We start from the raw sequence: 20,598 nt of genomic DNA on the forward strand, positions 1-20,598 counted from the left end.
GAGGAGGAGGAAGAGAAGGCGGAGCGAGTGAGTCGGACAAGAAGCCGAGCTGCTTCGGGGTTTGGAGCGAACGATTGGCGAACGAGGGTCACGAGTGAACTTTGGGTTTCCTGGAAAGGGATTCCTGCGACAGAGTTGTCATCGCTGTGACAGATAAACCTGCGTGACAGGTTTTGCAGTTGATTCCGACGAGAATCATCGCAGTGCCGTTACGCCACGAGAACGGGCCGTCGGCCATTTTTACCTCGCGCAAGATTTGCGCATCGCTCAAGGTTTTTCACTTTGCTTCAACCATTTTCACCGCATTCAGACGATAATCTGGTGTGTGTGTGCAACGTGGCTTTTGAGTGGGAAATCTGCGGTTCGCCGATTTAGAGCCGTGGAACGTCCATACCCGAGGGTGTGATTTCCCAGTCGCCTTGAGGGCACCTTTGCGCAGCTTTGGCAGTGGGACTGTGACTGTCATCCGAACGGGATTCTGGTCTCGATTGGACATCGTTCTGACGATCACTGGAGCGGATCGACTTTGGCTTGATGCCGGAATAGAGACATTGGGGAATGTTCTTCTTTTCGCTCACTTGGAGCACAGTGAGTTATATTGTACGAACCTGATGGTACCATCATAGGAAATATATATTGGTTGTACAATTGATTACTATTGCTGTTGTACTGTTATTCTTGTGTGATCTTAATACAATACTTGTTTGTTGGTAACAATTGGTGTGGTTTCACCATTGATCTTTGACATACAGAATAACACATCTTTCTGCCGTGACTCCTCTCGGGGCTCGGAGGTACACCGTGACCGGGGTCTGGGGAGGAGCACATAACGGAAATTGGGGGCTCGTCTTTGCTGATTAGATTCCCTAACATTCGTCCGGGATAGAATTCCCTAACATCCCCAAAATTCCCAAATTTGTAATTTTTCTAACATTCTCAAATTTTTCAAAAAAATAAAATATTTGAAATTTTAAGTGTGAAGGTTAACAGGTGTTAACTGATAGTCACCATGGTGTTTGATGCAGAAAAGTTTGCGGCGTCCCCTAATGAAGCACAGTTCCAAGCGTTAAAAAGATCGGAACTCTTGATATTGGCCAAATATTTTAACTTGGAAGTCCGAGTTAATATGAAGAAAGCAGAGATGCAGGCATTGGTGGCAGAATCTCTGGTGGGACAAGGAACATGGAAAGAGGTAGCCTTGGATTGGTTACCCGAGGAAAAAGAAAATGTGGAGCTCCGGAAAATGGAGATGCAACTGCAGACCCAGGAAATCTTAAAAGCAGAGGAAAGGAGAGCTGAAAAATAACTCGAGGAGAGAAGAGCAGAGGAAAGGAGAACTGAAGAAGAAAGAAGAGCACAGGAAAGAGCAGAGGAAAGGAGAGCCGAAAGGGAGTTAAAGGAACGTGACATGGAGTATCAGAAGGAACTTAAACTCAAGGAGCTGGAATTAATGGGAGAATGGAAAGAAGTAGTATCCATGCCGGCTAGTTCGACAACTAGTCAGAACACTTGGGATGTTGGTCGGTATGTGAGGCTGGTTCCACCCTTCAATGAAAAGGAGGTAGCCAAGTTTTCTTTACACTTTGAGAAAGTGGCTCAAATGCTAAAATGGCCTGTGGGGTCCTGGACTATGTTAGTGCAAAGTGTTCTGGTGGGTAAAGCTCAAGATATATTTTCGGCTTTACCGATTGACCAATGTGCAGATTATGAGATAGTGAAGAAAACTATTCTCAAAGCCTATGAATTGGTCCCTGAAGCTTACCGGCAAAAATTCAGGTATGCCAGGAAGAGGGAGAGTGAGACCCATGTGGAGTTTGCCAGAATGAAGGAAACCTTGTTTGATCGGTGGTGTGACTCGAAGGAGATTGGGAAAGACTTCAACCTGTTGCGACAATTGATCTTGGTGGAGGAATTCAAACAGTGTGTCCACGCGGACATTAAAGTACATCTGGATGAAAAGAAAGTACCAGAGTTGTATGAGGCAGCAACTGTGGCAGATGACTATGCCTTGATACACAGGATGGGGTTCCACAAAGGTAACTTCCCGCCTAGAGTTAGCCAGGGGAGTTATGGTAATTCAGGGGCGGAGAACAAATATTCATAGAGGCGGCCAAGAGATGACTATGGGGACAAATCTGATACCGCGGCTTTTAGGGATCAGAAGACTATAGTTCCAACACAGACTTATCTTCCGGGGGGCAGACCAGGCGGACCACGAGTTTTTCCTCTGGGTCTACTTGCGCTTTTTGCAAGAAACCTAGGCATTTGATGTCCCAATGTTACGCCCTGAAAAGGAAAAATCGGGAGCGGAGTCAAACTAGTGCAACTCCGAATGCATTGGCAAATGCGAGAAATCGTCCTTGGAGGACAGTGCCTTGTGAAGGTTCCCATGCCAAAGTTATGGCATCACAGAACGACCTTGTTCAAGAGGGTTACAAACCTTTTATTTCAGAGGGGTTTGTGTCACTGGATGGAGACTTAACGAACCAGAGACCTGTTAGGGTATTGAGGGACACAGGAGCACATCAATCTTTGATGCTTGAAGGCATTTTGCCATTGTCAGAGAAGACGGCAACTGGTGTTAGTGTTCTTTTACAGGGGGTTGGTGGCTATGTTAAAGCTCCGCATCATGTCATCCATTTGAATTCTGATTTGGTGTCAGGACCGGTCACCGTAGGTTTTCCAGCCACTCTTCATGTAGAGGGAATCTCTTTTGTTGTCGAGAATGATTTGGCCGGTGGTCGAGTTTCTAGTAATCCGATGTTTGTTGAAAAGTCTAGTATGGAAAATAACATCGCACAGTTAGAGCAGGAGATTCCTGGTATCTTTCCATCTTGTGCAGCGACTCGTGCTATGGGTAGGAAGCGCTCTGAAGAGAAGGAGAAGGTGCTGATGTCACGCTTTGCACAGGCACTTCTTGTCGAGTACCCTGAAACTAAGTATCAGCACACACAAGTCATGGAACGGAGGCAATGTTGGCAAGCTCTTTGTAGGTGGACTGAACTTAGACACAAGTGAAGATGTTCTGGACTCTATCTTTGGCAAATATGGACCACTCTTGGAAGTGCTGCTGATAAAAGACAGGGAGACGCAAAAGTCGAGAGGGTTTGGCTTTGTCACTTTTGAAAACACAAAGGACACCAAAGATGCAGAACAGGATTTGAATGGCAAGGATTTGGATGGCCGGACCATAACAGTAGAGAAGGCAGGCCATGGGCGTCGAGGGGGCTACAAAGGAGGAAAACGTGGAGGTAGTTTCAGGTGTGGCTATGGCTCCCGGCGTGGGAGTAGTAGTTTTGGTGGCGGCCGCAGTCATGATTACTACGGAGGCTCCCAGAAGCAGCAGCAGCGCAGTTTTGGCAACTCTCGACGGGATGACTATTACGGTGGTAGCCGAGATGGGGATCGCTACTCACATGACTACAGCACCCGACTCTACAACTGTGATTATAATTTTTATGATCAAGAGAAGAGTTGGAAGCACTGAGTGCTCAGGAGCAGCCGAGCCAAGATTCCTACATGGATTAACCCGTGAACTCCTCGTTCCTAAATGCGCCCATACAGTGAATACTTCCAGGCCTCACCACCCAACCACCATGAAACCTGGCTCTCAGCTCGGCCTCCCGGGAAAAGTGCTATAGATTTGCTTTACTTTGGATTTTTGATCACAACCCCTTAACCTTCATTCGAAAAATGAAAAATAAAAGTCAGAGGTTGATGAGATGGAGTTTGGCTTTGCAGGAGTTCAACTTGGAAATTGAGCATGTAAAGGGCAGGGACAATGTCGTTGCTGATGCTTTATCCAGAGTGAACTAACTTTGGAAATTCCTGTAGGTTGTTTGGAAGTTTTGTTGCTTTATTTTCGGGAATATTAATTATGGTTGCTCACGTGAATTGATAATTTGGGTGTGAGTTTTACTTTTGTTTGTTAAAAGAGTTTTTGCCTGCAAAGAAAGTTTTCACTATGTTCAAACTTTTTTTCTTGAGGGGGGGGGGGGGGGGGGGGTGGGAAAGTGTTACGGATTCATCACTTCCATTGTGGTGGTTTTCATCCACTGTAAACATTTCTGATTCCATGTATTATTATTGTTGTCATTTAAAGGGAATTGATATTTCTATTTTCAAAAGGCAAAAAAGTTAATGTTTTAAATGAAACCGGAATCGGACGACAACGAAGAGGAAGATGAGGAGGAGGAGGAAGAGAAGGCGGAGCAAGTGAGTCGGACAAGAAGCCGATCTACTTCGAGGTTTGGAGCGAACGATTGGCGAACGAGGGTCACGAGTGAACTTTGGGTTTCCTGCGAAAGGGATTCCTGCGACAGAGTTGTCATCGCTGTGACAGATAAACCTGCGTGACAGGTTTTGCGGTTGATTCCGACGAGAATCATCGGAGTGCCGTTAACGCCAGGAGAACGGGCCATCGGCCATTTTTACCTCGCGCAGGATTTGCGCATCGCTCAAGGTTTTTCACTTCGCTTCAACCATTTTCACCGCATTCAGACGTTAATCTGGTGTTTTGTGTGCAACGTGGCTTTTGAGTGGGAAATCTGTGGTTCGCCGATTTGGAGCCGTGGAACGTCCATACCTGAGGGTGTGATTTCCCAGTCGCCTTGAGGGCACCTTTGTGCAGCTTTGGCAGCGGGACTGTGACTGTCATCCGAACGGGATTCTGGTCTCGATTGGACATCTTTCTGACGATCACTGGAGTGGATCGACTTTGGCTTGATGCCGGAATAGAGACATTGGGGAATGTTATTTTCGCTCACTTGGAGCACAGTGAGTTATATTGTACGAACCTGATGGTACCATCATAGGAAATATATATTGGTTGTACAATTGATTACTATTGTTGTTGTACTGTTATTCTTGTGTGATCTTAATACAATACTTGTTTGTTGGTAACAATTGGTGTGGTTTCACCATTGATCTTTGACATACAGAATAACACATCTTTCTGCCGTGACTCCTCTCGGGGCTCGGAGGTACACCGTGACTGGGGTCTGGGAAGGGGCGCGTAACACATGCTTCACTCATCAGACCTCAGAATCTTTTACCTCATACTGTCAAAGTCTTTCATGTGCCTTTTTTCAAAACTCCAGGCGTGCTGTCATGTGCATTTTCCTCAAGAATGGCTTCCGTCTGGCTACTTTCCCATAAATCCGAGATTTGTGATGTGCTGCAGAAACTGTTGTCCTTCCAGCAGGTTCTCACATCTCAGCCAAGGAACTATGTAGTTCTGTCAGAGTGGTCATTGAGTTCTTGGTCACCTCTCTGACCAAGGTCCTTCTTGCCCAGTTTGGTCGGGCAGCCAGCTCTTGGAAGAGTCTGAGTCGTTCCATATTCTTTCCATTTCCTAATGATGAAGCTCACTCTGCTCTTGGAAACTTTCAACTTTCTAGAAATTTTTTTCTACCTTTCCCCAGATCTAGGCGTCCTCACAATTCTATATTGGAGTTCTACAGACAGTTCTTTGGACTTAATGGCAGAGTTTCTGTTCTGACATGCACTGTCAATTGTGTGACCTTATATAGAAAGGCGTGTTTCTTTCTAAATCATGTCCAATCAATTGAATTTGCCACAGGTAGACTCCAATCAAGTTGTGGAGATATTTCAAGGATGATCAAAGGAATTTGGATGCACCCGAGCTCAATTTGAAGTGTCACAGCAAAGGGGTTGAATACATATTGCCTCAAGACATTTCATCTTTTCATTAGCTCACCTGGAACGTAGTTCCGGGGAGCATATGCGATGGTGCGTCATCCGTCCGTCAGTCAGAACACTTGCAATTTCTTCTTCAAAACTGCTAATGGGATTGTGACCAAACTTGGCACGAATGATATTTGGTATGATACAACTCAAGTTTGTTTGCAGCATTAAAACAATCGGGGTCTAATTGGGGTCGAAGTGGCACCAGGTTTGACCACCCAAAATAGGTATTTGCTTTCTTCTCAGAAACTACATATGCAATTTCGATGAAACTTGATGACAACATTCATCACCCATGATGGACCATAATTTGTTCCCGGCGTTAGAAAAATCGGGGTCTGAGGAGGTTTATGGGGAGGGGAGGGGGGAAATTGGTTTAAAATACCATGATACTGGTTAAAATACCTTTAGTCGGTGTAGTATACTGCTTTATTCTACCAGGTGAGCACCCAGGGGTATTTGCTTTATTTTTTCAATTATATCGAAAAAGTTCAAAAAAGAAATTCAACTTTGACATTTTGGGGTATCTCTCTCTCTCTCTCTCTCTCTCTCTGTCTCTCTCTCTCCTCTCTCCTCTCCCCTCTCTCCTCTCTCCTCTCTCCGCTCTCTCTCTCCTCTCTCTCTTCTGAAGGCACTGTATATAACATGATAACTCAAGACATTTTGGACGGATTCAGACAGAACCTGGTGGATGAGATGGGTGAGTGACAAGAACAATCTGGTTAGGTTTTGGTTAAGGTGTACTGAAAAAGTGCTCAACAAAATGGTAACATGCTTCTCTATGACTTTACCCAATGGCAGGAGAACATGTTTGTAGAACAGAGGCACGGGAAGAAAGAAACCGCAGATTTAAATCACCGCACCCACGCGCTAGCATTGCCGAAGTGGACGATGCTGCTGGAGCAACTAAAGGTAACTGGTGATTTATTCAGTGTCTCATTATCATTAGCTTTGCAACTTATTCAGTGTCTCATGAATAATCACAAAAATCTTGCAAACCATCCACTCCCCCTCCCTTGACCCTGTCCCCCTGCCTGCGTAGTTAACCACATGGGTGCAGTGGCAGGCAAAATTATTCATCCCCCTCCAAAGTTTTCACATTTTGATTCCACCTGAGCTTATTTCATGATGCTTTCAAATCAAAGTAATAAATAGTCTTCACAAACTACTCCAAATGATAAACTTTAAAAAAAATTCACATAAAATGTGAACAAATTGGATTAACAGGCAAAATCTGATGATTCTCAGTTGCATAACTATGTAAACCAAGCCTGGTGTTGGCTTAGCGTTTAGGGTGCCGGGTTGGGATCCTAGAATCCTGGGTTCAAATCCCAGTCGATCGCTGAATTAACGCCCGAGAGGTTGACTCAGCCTGTCATCCTTCTGAGGTCGGCAAATTGAGTACCAGTTCACTGGTAATTCCCTGTGTCGCAAGACGCGACTAACAGGGTTGGCAGCAGGAAGGGCATCTGGCCATAAACTTTCTGTTTCTACCCCACAAAATCTTCATTTGTCCGATTGGCTAAATCCCACCATTTTCTTAAAGCCATTAGTGTAGTGCCTTTGGTCTTGGGAATTTATGATGACTCAATCTACCAGTTAATTTGACCACTTCTTAGCCATTTCAATGAGCCCTTCCTTATCGATCCATGCTCTGTCAAGCTCTTTTTTTTTTTAATCTTCCTGCTCTTTTGTCATTCTCCCATTTTTCAAAGGATATCTGCTGATATTTATTTTTGTAGTTTTCCTTTTCACCCCTCAGCTCAAATTGGGCTAAGGGGTATTGTCGTCACGGGCGTCGTCCAGGCGTCCGTCAACTTTTGGTTTCCGTCAATTTCAAGGAGAACGGCTTGTCCGATTAAATCCATTTTTGCAGTGTGTGTTGGGGTTGAGTAGAGGAAGGTTCCTTTCGAAAATGGGCGCGCTGCGATTTTCAATCTGGCCGCCACGGCAGCCATCCAGGCGCCCGTCAACTTTTGGTTTCCGTCAATTTCGAGCAGAACGGCTTATCCGATTAAATCCATTTTTGCAGTGTGTGTTGGGGTTGCGTAGAGGAAGGTTCCTTTCGAAAATGGGCGCGCTGCGATTTTTTATATGGCCGCCACGGCAGCCATCTTGAAATTGGTTTCCGTCAATTTCGAGCAGAACGGCTTGTCCGATTAAATCCATTTTTTCAGTGTGTGTTGGGGTTGAGTAGAGGAAGGTTCATGGGCGCGAAATGGGTTCATGGGTTCATGGGCGAAAATTTATTTACTGCAAAATCCTACTCGGTATACAACTTCGCTTCAAATAACAAATTAGAATCAATGCTTCCTTTCACTATGCATGGGCTGAGGGGTTACGCCTGCTTTGCGGTGCTATATATTCTTCTTTGCAATCATCAGGGCTGTATTTGTTTCTGTTTCGTTTTCCTATGTAGCATCCTACACTTCCACCTGTTTTTGTAAGTTTGTAGCTAAATGGATTAAGGATACCTTTTCTGATTGGTCGTTTTCTTGTACGTGCACAAATCTCATTCGATAGTCTGTTGAGCTTTTCACATACTTTGCATGTCCTACACATGCTGTTCTGTGCACTTGGCTAAGCTCCATCAGACATCCTCCCCCTCGTCTCGGCAAGTAAAACCTTGGAATGCATTAGTTTTTGTGGAATAGCTTATGAATAGTCAGAAGTTTCCTTGTTTTGGTGTCTAGGTTGTTGATCTCTGATAGTGGCCTGTTTATAATTGCACAGCTACACTGGAATACCGGTACTGAATGTTGGTTTACAGCTTTCATTTTTATCTTTGGAGAGAGGGATGACTTCAGAATTAGTCTTATTCTGCATAGGTACTCTGATGATTATTCTACGCATTTTTTGTGTTGTACCTGGGGACCTTCTTCTCTTCTGAGGAATTTGTAGGATGCTTCGTTTTCTAGTTCCTGTATTGTTGTACATTGATCGATTGAAATATTGTTATTTTTGTTTTATTTGTCAAGACCAAATTCCATTTGAATGTCCTACGAGTAGGGCTTTACTAGTTTCATTGTATCTGCCAATTTGTCATCATTCGGCGTGAAGAATTTTAGATGATCCATGTACAATAAAAGTGTCAACCTTCTTGGTTCTTTGGTCATTTTGCTGTTGCGCGTTTGATTGCATCCGTGTCCTAGTTCATTGATGAGGTTACTCAGTAGGTCCAGAGCCAGACAAAACAGGAGGGGGGGGAAGGCTGTCACCTTGTAAGATACCACATCATGTCTTCACTACTGGGATTTCAATCTTTCCTTCCAAGTGAGGTAGTGTCAGTGTTGTATTCCAGAGCATCATTGCTTTCTCTGTCAGTGTGACTATTTGGGGGTTAACTTTGTGTACTTGCATGCATTTTATAATCCATGAATGTGGGACACAATCAAAGGTTTCTTTTGTAATTTATCCAGGCTATGGATAAGTTGGTTTGTCGAAGTTTGCAATTTTCGAGCATGTTCTTGTTTAATAACAAATGGGCCATCATTCCATGGAATTCTATCTTACATCATTTCTGTTCTGCCTCTAAAGCTCCTTGTTGAGTGATGTGTTCGTGCATTGCTTTAGCCAGAAGTTTGGAATCCCATCCAGTTTTGGAATCCCAACCAGCTTCAATACAGCTCTTCACCACCATCTCAGATCGTCCTCAATTCTAAACCATGATCTTTTCTATCCTTGAAAGATGTATCTAGGTGTTTTGACGAAGCAGAGCCTTTATGACCTCATGCTGTGACAAAGCTTTGAACAGAGCCTCGAACAGAGGACATTATTAATACCCAATCATAGAGAAGGCCTCAACGGACTTCCACAACCCCACCTATGTCCCTCCTTCCAATTTTCCAGTTTCCCCTCAGAGTTTCCATCTGTATCCATTTTGTCCACCACAGGCATGCGTGTTTTGCATTTTTTTTTGTGTGTTACATCCTGTTCCGTTGACTGTACGAGCTCTTCTATGAGCCTCGACTATGTAGCCAAAAAAAAATACAATTTTGTCTTGTCTGACCACAAAGCTCTTCTCCACATGCCTGCAGTTTTATTAAGATGCTTTTTTGCAAACTCCATATGAGCTTTTCGATGCGTCTTTTTTCGGTAAAGGCCTCTTTTTTTTTTGCTTTTTTCTTTTTTGTATACTGAATCGAGGCTCGTGAAAGAGCTGACATTTATTTCACAAACAAATCAACCAGACAAACAAAATACATAAAAGAGGGAGCGGAAGACAAGATGTGGAGAGAAGGGGAAGCACACAAACATAACATTTGAGAGCAGGGAGATGTGTGGGAGGGAGAGGGCTTGGGGGGAGGAGGCGTGGGAAGGGGGGGGGGGGGGGGAGTTGGAGAAGTATAAAACACAAGGACACCAAGGACTTCCAGGATGGTATTTCAAAAAAGTGGATTTGGGGTGAAATTAGCGGGGGTAGAAAAGATCAAGGTTTTGGATGGGGGAAGATAAGAGATGGTGGTGAACAGCTGTTTTAAAGACCTGGGGGTGGAGTGGGATTGAGGAGAGTGAGGGAGTTTGTTCCAGAGGCGGGAGAAAAGAGGAATGAAGGAGTGAAGGTGAGCAGAGAGTCTTGATTTTGGCAGTTTAACAATAAGAGGGTTGCAGGCAGATCTTGTGCGACCTGTAGGAATATTTGGGGGACAGAGCCCAAAGAGTGCTGGGGGGGGCAAGGCCGGAGAGGAGTCGGTAGAAGATGGAAAGACCACCCACCTGCCTGCGGTGAGTGTGTGAAAGGCCCTTGGAGTTAGCTTCATCGTGGGAGATTCCAATGATTCTGAACGCTTTGTGGTTTCAACAGCGTGAAGACGAGCTAGGTGTGAGGCAGGCAGGAGCTTCTTTCTTGCCACCTGTCCATAGAGGCCAGATTTGTGAAGGGAACGGGATATTGGTGATTGATGAACACTCACACCCATCTCAGACATAGAGCCTTGCAGGTCTTTGAAGCCATTGTTGGATTTACAGTGACATCCCGAACCAGTTTCCTGCTTGTCCGGCTGCTGAGTTTGGATGGTCGACCTGATCTGGGTAGAGTCTGGGTGATATGATACGTCTTCCACTTGTTATTGATGGATTTCACCATAATCAAAGGGATCATGAGTGACTTTGAAATCTTCTTATAACCCTCTCATGAACAGTTCTTCTCCACTACTTTATGTCTGACTTATTTGGAAAGCTCCTTGGTCTTAATATTTGCCTTCTCAATTAATTGATTAATCAAAAAACAAAAAATAACATTTTGCCAAAGCACTTGTTCACTATTGTGCCGAAATTTCAGCTTCCTAGCTCAAAGGATGGCTGAGATATCGCCCGGACAAACAAACAAACAAGAAAACAAGTACAGATACATTCAAAGTACACCGCCCCCATGCCAAATAATTAAATATCCTCCAGCGTGGCGTTGCCGGGGCGCCTCCGGCACCCGGCAATACCGCCGTGCAGCTCATAGAGACTGTATTTGGAAGGAGAGGTGCACAATATTTGATTGATTAATTGCATAATTAAAATCAATAAAAGATTGTCATAAAATATTTTCTTAATCAATTGGCTAATAACATAATTAAACCATTGGTGCTTCATCCGAAGATGTAACTTTTAGAAATTTAATTAAATAAGTCATTAATAATAATAATAAATAATTAATTTATTAATCAATAAATTAATGAGTCGATTAATTGATTGATCAATAAATCAAAAATACCCTTTAAATACAAATCACGTGGTCATTGTCATGTCCAAATATTAGCTTCCGAACTCAAAAGGTGCCTGAGATATTGGCCAGATGAGAAAGAAAATAAATATATGATTAATAATGAAAATAAATAAATAATAATCATAAAAAAATAAATAATTAATCAATTGACTAATATAACACATAAACCCAAAAATTTGTTAGTCATTAATCGAATAATTAAATAATTAATCGATTACTTGATTAACCAATAAATCAAAAATACAGTCACGTGAAAAAGTAAGTACACCCCATTTAAAGTTTTGACTTTTCAACAGATTTCAACATACAGCTATTTGATCTTCATTTCAACAATATTGATCGATAAAGGTGATATAATATAACAAATATCATGAAACATTTACATTTTGTAGTCTATTGTATAATTTAAATAAACATAAATGCAAATTTCGCATGTGGAAAAAGTAAGTACACCCCTACATTTATCACTACTTCAAATACCTAAAATTAGAATCAGGTGCACCAGCTTAGGTGCAAATGATAAGAACATCGTTAAAGAGGATCATGGAGGAACCTGTCTTATTTAAACCTCAGACATTGAGTTTGTTTTGCTCTTTGTTGTTGAAGTGTGTGGCGTCACCATGCCGAGATCAAAAGAGCTCTCTGAGGCCTTCAGAAAGAAGGTTATAGATGCCTACGAGTCTGGGAAGGGATTTAAAAAGATATCCAAACAATTTGAAATCAATCATTCGACTGTCCGGAAGATCATCGACAAGTGGAGAAGATTCCAAACAACTGCCAACTTGTTCATGCCAGGCTGCCCCAGCATGTTCAGCCTGAGGGCAAACCGCAAGATGCTGAAAGAAGTCTCTAAGAACCCCAGAATATCATCACGGGACCTACATATAGCTCTTGCCACTGTTGATGTCAAAGTGCACGAGTCTACCATTAGAAAAAGGCTGCACAAATTTGATCTACATGGGAGGTGTGCCAGGAGAAAACCTTTGCTGTCCAGAAAGAACATCAGGGCAAGACTAAAGTTTGCCAATGACCACCAAGGCAAAGACCAGCACTTCTGGAACAATGTGCTCTGGACAGATGAGTCAAAGGTAGAGCTATTTGGCCACAGTACCAGAAGACATGTTTGGCAAAAACCAAAGACAGCATTTGACCACAAGAACCTGATACCAACTGTAAAGCATGGTGGTGGAAATATTATGGTTTGGAGCAGCTTTGCTGCATCGGGGCCTGGGCAGCTCACCATCATAGAATCCACTATGAATTCTTCATTGTACCAGAGGGTGCTTGAGGATAATGTGAGGCCATCTGTCGGAAAGTTGAAGCTCAACCAAAGGTGAACCTTGCAACATGACAATGACCCGAAACATACCAGTAAATCCACCAAGGAATGGTTGAAAAGGAAGAAATGGAGGGTTCTGGAATGGAAAAGTCAAAGCCCGGATCTAAATCACATCGAGATGTTGTGGGGGGATTTGAAACGAGCTGTGCATGCAAGAAACCCCTCAAACATCGCACAGCTGAAAGAATTCTGCATGGAGGAGTGGGCAAGAATTTCTCCCAGTCGATGTCAGAGACTGATAGACAGTTATAAGAAATGCCTACTTGAGGTTGTTTCTGCCAAAGGGGGCAATACCACCTATTAGAGCCAAGGGTGTAAGTAGGGAGATAATGGGGCTTCCAGGACACCCATGTATTTAGATGAGACTTTTTCCCAAACTGCCCATTTTTCCCCCGATTACCGCGACACCCCCTTCTCCTTTTACATGTAAGTGAATGGGGGAGTCCTTACTTACCCTCCAAGGACCACGCGACATTCAAAATTCCTCATTGATCCTATGAATATTTGCTCATTTTCTAATTTTTTAAACAACTCCATTCTCTTATGGAACTCATCCCCATCTAGGATATTGATAAACTTTACATCAAGTACCTTTCTCTGTGCGTTTATAAAATGATATGTTTCACGTAGGGACCTGGGCTGTCCTCCTCCCGATCCACATACCATTTTAAAATTATAATATTTATTATCCGGTTGATAACCATCAAAGTTCTCACTCCACTCTAATATATTTTTCTTCCCGCCCTCCATTACCCCACTTAACAAATGAATACGTTTATCAGTCTTGAGGATCTTCTGACCAGTGATCCTCTCAACCTCTCGGATCTGGTATTTCTCACACTCATTATGTTTTCCATTTATATACCAAGGTTGATTACACCTCCACCCTTTAGTCTGGTTAATACTTGGTTCTATCATTTATTTATTTATAAAAAAGGCGGCGGTAGCCCTTAAAATCCCTAGAGCTGATGACAACCCCCCTTTTTAACTTATCACTTATATATATATATATATATATATATATATATATATATCTTATCACTTATATATATCTTATCACTTATATATCTTATCACTTATATCTTATCACTTATATATCTTATCACTTATATATCTTATATAACCATAAGGGAGACTATCAATTCCATTTTCTAAAATATATCGTTTATCATCATATGCTCCTAGTGCTAGTTTATTTATCTCTGCTGAATATAATTCATGCTGATAACTCCTAATCCCTTTTACCTTTCGATATTGTTCCCCCCCACTCATCAAACATTGATAATAATGACCAAAATTTATACTTTCTTTAATTACATTTTTCTTAATCCCCTTGAGCTTCTGATCACACTTCTCCACATTCCCAACTCTATATTTATATGCATAGGCCTTTGCTCTCAATGCTATGAACTCACTCAGAATATTTCCACCAAGCTCATCCTTGAACTTTCCAATCACCTTTTTATTTTGATTCGAGAACAGCTGACGAGTAGCATCATAGTTGCTTGTATCATAGATTAAAGAATCTGTTTTCATATCATCATAGACGTCATCTGTCTTGATACTCAGGATGAAGCTGTCCGTATCCATATACATCAACATGACGTTATCATCATACTTTGTTTTCAAATTCTCATAATAATATTCATACATCAGTAGTTTTGATAGATCGAGAACAGTAGTACCAATATAAATCGGTTTATCCATCTCAATTTCTTCTTTCATCATATGAACAGCACAAAAGTTTTCTGTAAAGATTTCAACACGCTCAAAGCTCGGTCTGTTAATTAGTTTGGAAGTTTGTTCCCAGGAAGTTGTCAACTTGATATTTTGTCTCTTTCTAACATTTTCCATAGTCTTCCCAAACACCGCGTTATTCATCAACTTATAAAAATCTTTCTCAAAGTCAGTCTTTCCAAGCGTTCTCTTTCGAGTGTTAAAATCAATATATTTCATTAACCAATAACTCTGTTTGAATTTCAGGACCCGATGAACTTTCTCAACAATTAGGCCATGTTTCACAAATTGTAAAAGATTTCTCTGATGTAGTACATAATTCTTCTTATCAAAGAATGTTGTTAAAAGTTTTTCTGTTCTTGATCCCTTATCAAACGATTTCTGATATTCACTCAACCACTCTGGGTTTGTCAATTCTTTCTCACACCCGAAAGGAAGATCTTTATGTTTCTCAAAGAGTTCTTTTGGATACTTTAGATCAACCTCCAGGAAATACCCTTCTTTCCTTTCATCCAACTCTTTTTGTGTTGATCTCAGAATATTTTCTAGAACACCCTCATGATCACTCTCCCATTTCAATCCTCCATAAGGTTGTGCTTGGGACATTGCCCACCCATAGAGGTTGTTGGCGTCATAATACATGAGATAGGAACTATCTTTCTTTGGATCATAATCTGGAAGATTTTTTTTTTTTTTTTTTTTTTTTTTTTTTTATACAATATCGAGGCTCGTGAAAGAGCGAACATTAATCACACAGAAAGACAAACCGACACATAAAACATATAACATAGGGAGCGGTAGACAAGATGGGGAGAGAGGGGGAAGGACACAAACACAACATTTGAGAGCAGGGACCGAGAGACATGGAGACATCGAGAGATCTGAGAGAGGGAGAGGGCTTTGGGGGGGGGGGGGGCGTGGGAAGGGGGCAGTGGGAGAGGTATAAAACATATGGACACTGCCAGGACTTCCAGGAAAGAAGTTGGAATTTCAAACAAGGTGGATCTGGGGTGAATTAGCGGGGGTAGAAAAGATCAAGGTTTTGGATGGGGGAAGATAAGAGATGGTGGTGAACAGCTGTTTTAAAGACCTGGAGGGAGGAGTGGGATTGAAGGGAGTGAGGGAGTTTGTTCCAGAGGCGGGAGAAAAGAGGAATGAAAGAGTGAAGGTGAGCGGAGAGCAGAGATTTCGGCAGTTTAACCATCAGAGGGTTGCTGGCAGATCTTGTGCGACCTGTAGGAATATTTGGGGGACAGAGCACAGAGAGAGCTGGGGGTGCAAGGCCGGAGAGGAGTCGGTAGAAGACAGAAAGACCACCTACCTGCCTGCGGTGAGTGAGTGAAAGGCCCTCAGAGATAGCTTCATCGCGGGAGATTCCAATAATTCTGAAAGCTTTGGTTTCAACAGCGTGAAGCCGAGCTGGGTGTGAGGCAGGAGCACCGGCCCATAGGGGAGAATAGTATTCCATTGAGCTGCGGATGAAAGCCTTGTATGTGGTGAGGAGCTCAGGTGTGCCGAGGAAGGACTTCGCACGACGGAGGATGCCCAGTCGGCGACTGGCTTTGGAGGCCAGCTTGGAAATGTGGTTTTCCCAAGAAAGATCATGGCAGATAGTGAGACCCAAAATCTTGAGCGACAGAACTTCTTGGAGAGGATTGTTGAGAAAGTAGATGGGAGGGTTGTCCAGTCGATCTTTTCGGAGAGACATAGTAAGAGTGTGAGATTTGTCAGGATTGAAAGACATGTTCCACTTGTTTGACCAGTCTGTGATTTTGTCCAGGTCTTCAGAGAGTGAGGAGGCAGCAGACTGCCGATCTGAGGGAAGAGGAATGGAGCGGCAGAGAGTGGAGTCATCAGCAAAGAGATAGAGAGGATTTTCGAGAGAGTCAGAGAGATCATTGATGAAGACCAGAAAAAGCACGGGGCCCAGAACACTGCCTTGGGGAACTCCAGCCTGAACAGGAAGAGGAGATGAGAGAAACCCATTCAGGGCCACACGTTGACGACGACTAGAGAGGAAGTCCGCCAGCCATGCGTGGAGATTTCCATGGATACCAAAGGAGGAGAGTTTGGTGAGCAGAGCGGGGTGCCAGACCGTGTCGAAGGCACGTGATATGTCGAGGGAGACAGCTCTAATTTCCTGTTTGGCATTGAGGACCTCCATCCATTGTTGAGACAGCAGAAGCAGCATGTCCAGAGTAGAGTGACCTGGTCTGAAACCAAATTGATGATCAGAGATCAAGCCATTGGAGAAGAGGAAAGATTTCATATCAGAAGCAATGATGGATTCCATGACTTTGCTGATAATTGGGAGAAGGCTGATTGGTCTGTAGTTGCTAGGATCTGTTTTTGCACCTTTTTTGTGCAAAGCGGTGATGTTGGCTGATTTCCAAGCAGATGGCAGTTGACCTTGGGCAAAAGAGAGGGTGAAGAGAACAGAGAGAGGGTGAGATAGAGCAGCAGAGCAGGATTTTAGGACCCGTGGGCTGATGCCGTCGGGTCCAGTTGCAGAATCAGAGTCGAGGGTTGACAGAAACTTTTCCACCTTGTCAGGAGGAAAGGACACGGAGTCCAGGAGCAGCAGGGTACGACTGGGTATGGTGGGTACAGAGAGGGATGGGTTTGGGACACAAGATTTAGAGGCAAACACAGAGTTGAGGCATTCAGCTTTTTCACGTGCGGAGTCAGCTGTGTAGCCGTTTGAGGTAAGGGAGGGGATGGAGGGGGAACAAACACCAGAAACGGATTTGACCAGACGCCACCAGGATTTGGAAGAGGGAGACAGATAAGAGAGTTCGGTCTTGAGAACGGAGAGATATTGTTTCCTGGCTCTCCTGAGGGTGGACACACACTTGTTTCGGGCTTTGTGAAAGGAAATGAGATTTCCTTCCGTTGGATTTGCTTTCCAGGAGACGAAGGCAAGTTGTTTCTGGGCAACAGCCTCACCACAAGATTCCGTGTACCATGGACGGGAGGAAGGGTATGACAACTGAAGACGAGATGGGATAAATCTGTGCATGAGAGAGAGCAATTTACTTTGGAAGAATTCCCAGGATGAGTTGATGTCAGAGGTGGTAGAGATGGGAGACCAGTCCAGATGATTGATGGCTGCTTGATCATTTGCTTTTGAATATCTTGATGAGCAGACTTGTGAAATTCCCCCTCTCTTTGCTCTCTCTATCATCAGGAGCATATCAACATCGGTTATCAAATCCAAATCTTGTTTAGTCATTTTCAACATAGCACTCCAAGCAAGACCCGGTGCTGTGAAATAATGAGCAGGGTCCAAGCCATATCCAGAAAGACACACGGATCTAAATGCTTCGAATACATCTGCTAGAAGAAGGACATCAGTCTTGAGATAGAGATCATGATAATCACCCATATTATTGATATTGTATTTTTTCCAAACATTTTGAGCATGTACATAATCATCATCTGAAACATTGCTATTATTTAGAATATTGTAAATCTTCTTTTGGAGGAAGTTTCTTTTCATCAAATCTTTTAAATGAATCCATATAGTCGTACGGGTAAATTCCCTTTTGTGTTAGGAGTTCCGTATCCTCATAATTATTCTCCAAACATGGAAATTTTTTCAAATTTTTAACTAGGTTAGCAAGAGGACTAGCCATGAATTTATATGTATCCAAGAATCGAATTCTTGTAGTTGGTCTTGTTGGAATGATCTTTGTAAAGGAGATGTATTTTTGATCTGTACTTGGAATAGCACTGATACTCCCAGGAGTCTTTGACAACTCTTTAATAAACAAGTGTGTATCATAATGAGCGTTGTTATGAAGAAAGACAGGAATGAAAGAGGGGAGTTGATAATTAATATTACAACTTTGATGAGCCGGACCTCTATATTTACCAGTGAGATGACAATGGTCTCTAACCTTTAGACCTTTACCAATTTTCTCCTCACAAATATGACAGACATTGTTTTTTCTAAATTCCCTTTTCTCTTCACTCGTCAAGTACATTGGTTTATTGGTTTCTCTCATTATCGTGGTTAATCGAACACAGTCTTTTTCTAGTCGTTTCACAAACTCCTCTGGGGCATTTGAGCCTCTATACTCCTCTACCTTGTTATATTCATCACCAACGGATGATTTGATATAATAACAAAATCCGCAAGGAGTATGTTTTTGATACTTATTTGTGTATGATTCTTTTGGATCTGGAGCCGCTGTTGCTATTTTTTCCAAGATACTCTCAAAATCAGCATATATCACAAAAGGATGTTTAATTGTTTTATTTTGATCTTTGAATGAAATTTTCGAACCAGGCTTTGGAAGTGTAATGACTGTTGCTTTCTCATTTGAACAATATTGTTTATGAGTATCCAATCTCTCCTGTGAATGAAATGTATTCAAACACCGATGACATGGATAAACTTTACATTTTCTAGAATAGACTTGTGATTTAATTAATCTTGAAAAGTTCTTGATAGAAGCATAATGTTCAATTTCACCAGATCGGAAATACAAGAGATCAACATGTTTTTCTTTCTCATCATCTGAGATTTGTAAAATCTGCACTTTATTCTTTTCAGTCAACCCATAGACATTTATAGAAATATTATTTAACTTTTCAAACTTTGGAATATTATTAAGAGTCATCGGAAATTTCAAATTTTTCATATTCAATTCATTTTCATATTTCATATAATTGCTTACTCTTTCAGCATGTTCTTTTGCTGGATGTAGATATGCCAGTACAGACCACAAGAAACACTTGTTATCAGTATTCTGAATATTTACTATAGCATTTTTATCTTTGATGATTTTAGGAAGTTGAATATATGATCTTGCTTGTAGTGGATCAGATTTAAAAATGTGAACATCAACAAACAGAACCTTTTCAACAGTGAGACCGCTTCCGACAATAAGATCATCAATATCAAATTCACTATATTTAAGCTCATTAAAGACCTGTTCTTTATTTCTATTATAATCATTTTTATTAAGTACCATGTAAGTTGTTGTATGTAGGTAAAAGTTAAATGGTGGATCTTCCTTTTTACGAAGAACCAATTTAGCCCCCAAATAATATTTACAACTTCCCATTTCAGATATAGTCTTATCAATCTGATCATCTATTCCTTCCTTTGTAAGATCAACAGCAGCTCCCAGAGAACGGGGGACTGGATCTTTGAAACGGAACAATCTAATTTTAATATTTCCTTTGAAAGCACGATCTAAATTTTCAATCTCATAATATGGAACTTGGTGTTTCCTTGTCTTCTCATGGCGCTTCCAATCCTTCTTGAGGATGTAGTGTTGACAGCGCTCACAATAGACCTTTGGAAGAACCTTTGGTTTGAGATTCTTCAAATGTTTTTGAGTATCTAAGTGTTGCTCATACCCACTTCTCAGAACCCATGTCTTACAAATCTTACAATACTTATTATCTTTACTCTTTAAATGTTTTTGTGTTTTATAATGTTTATTGATATGTTTGTAGTTCTGCTCACAACTCTCACAGTAAGTAGAACCCATACTATTTATATAGTAAAAAAACTTCACTATATACCAGTTATCTTTTACTTAAAATAAAACATGAAAAATTGAAAATAAGAGTCAGGAAACTCAATTAAATTTGGGACAACATATTCATATGATTCTTGGTTAGGATGTGATATCTATAACTAGTCTTCTTCATATCCTTATCACAAAGATCACAATGTGTCATCTCTTCTTCTTTATAACCGTTAAGAACATTATCTAAATGATACTTTGTTTGATTATGTTTCCTTTTAATAAATACTCTAATTAGCTTATTACAAGGTTCACATCTTATCATATTTTTTTTACTCTTATCAGATGTATTAATAGCATGTTTAATGGTCCAGACATGAACATCATATCGATTGTACTGTTTATCACAGGCGGAACAATAACCAGATTTCATGTTATTTATATAGTGAGAAACTTTAAAAGAGAATAGATCGCTTTTTGAGTACAGATCAAGAGACCAGTAAATTTTTGAGTACAGATCAAGAGAATAGATCACTTTTTGAGTGCAGATCAAGAGACTAGTAAATTTTTGAGTACAGATCAAGAGAGATTATAGAGATTATAGAGAGATTATAGGG

General features: G+C 41.7%; 1 protein-coding gene across 3 annotated transcripts in view; it reads left to right on the top strand.

Annotated features, from left to right (window-relative positions):
* Positions 1-20,598, top strand: part of LOC137424643 (protein mono-ADP-ribosyltransferase PARP12) — a 109,898-nt gene that overhangs the window by 36,939 nt on the left and 52,361 nt on the right. For all 3 annotated transcript variants that reach the window (XM_068112329.2, XM_078772402.1, XM_078772404.1), the window contains exon 7: positions 6,508-6,618. In XM_068112329.2, the coding sequence (XP_067968430.2) occupies positions 6,508-6,618 (111 nt within the window). The remainder of the gene's footprint in view (positions 1-6,507; positions 6,619-20,598) is intronic.

Source organism: Myxine glutinosa, chromosome 1 (genome assembly GCF_964187855.1).
Source record: "Myxine glutinosa chromosome 1, kmMyxGlut1.1, whole genome shotgun sequence".
In the NCBI taxonomy this organism is placed as follows: domain Eukaryota; kingdom Metazoa; phylum Chordata; class Myxini; order Myxiniformes; family Myxinidae; genus Myxine; species Myxine glutinosa.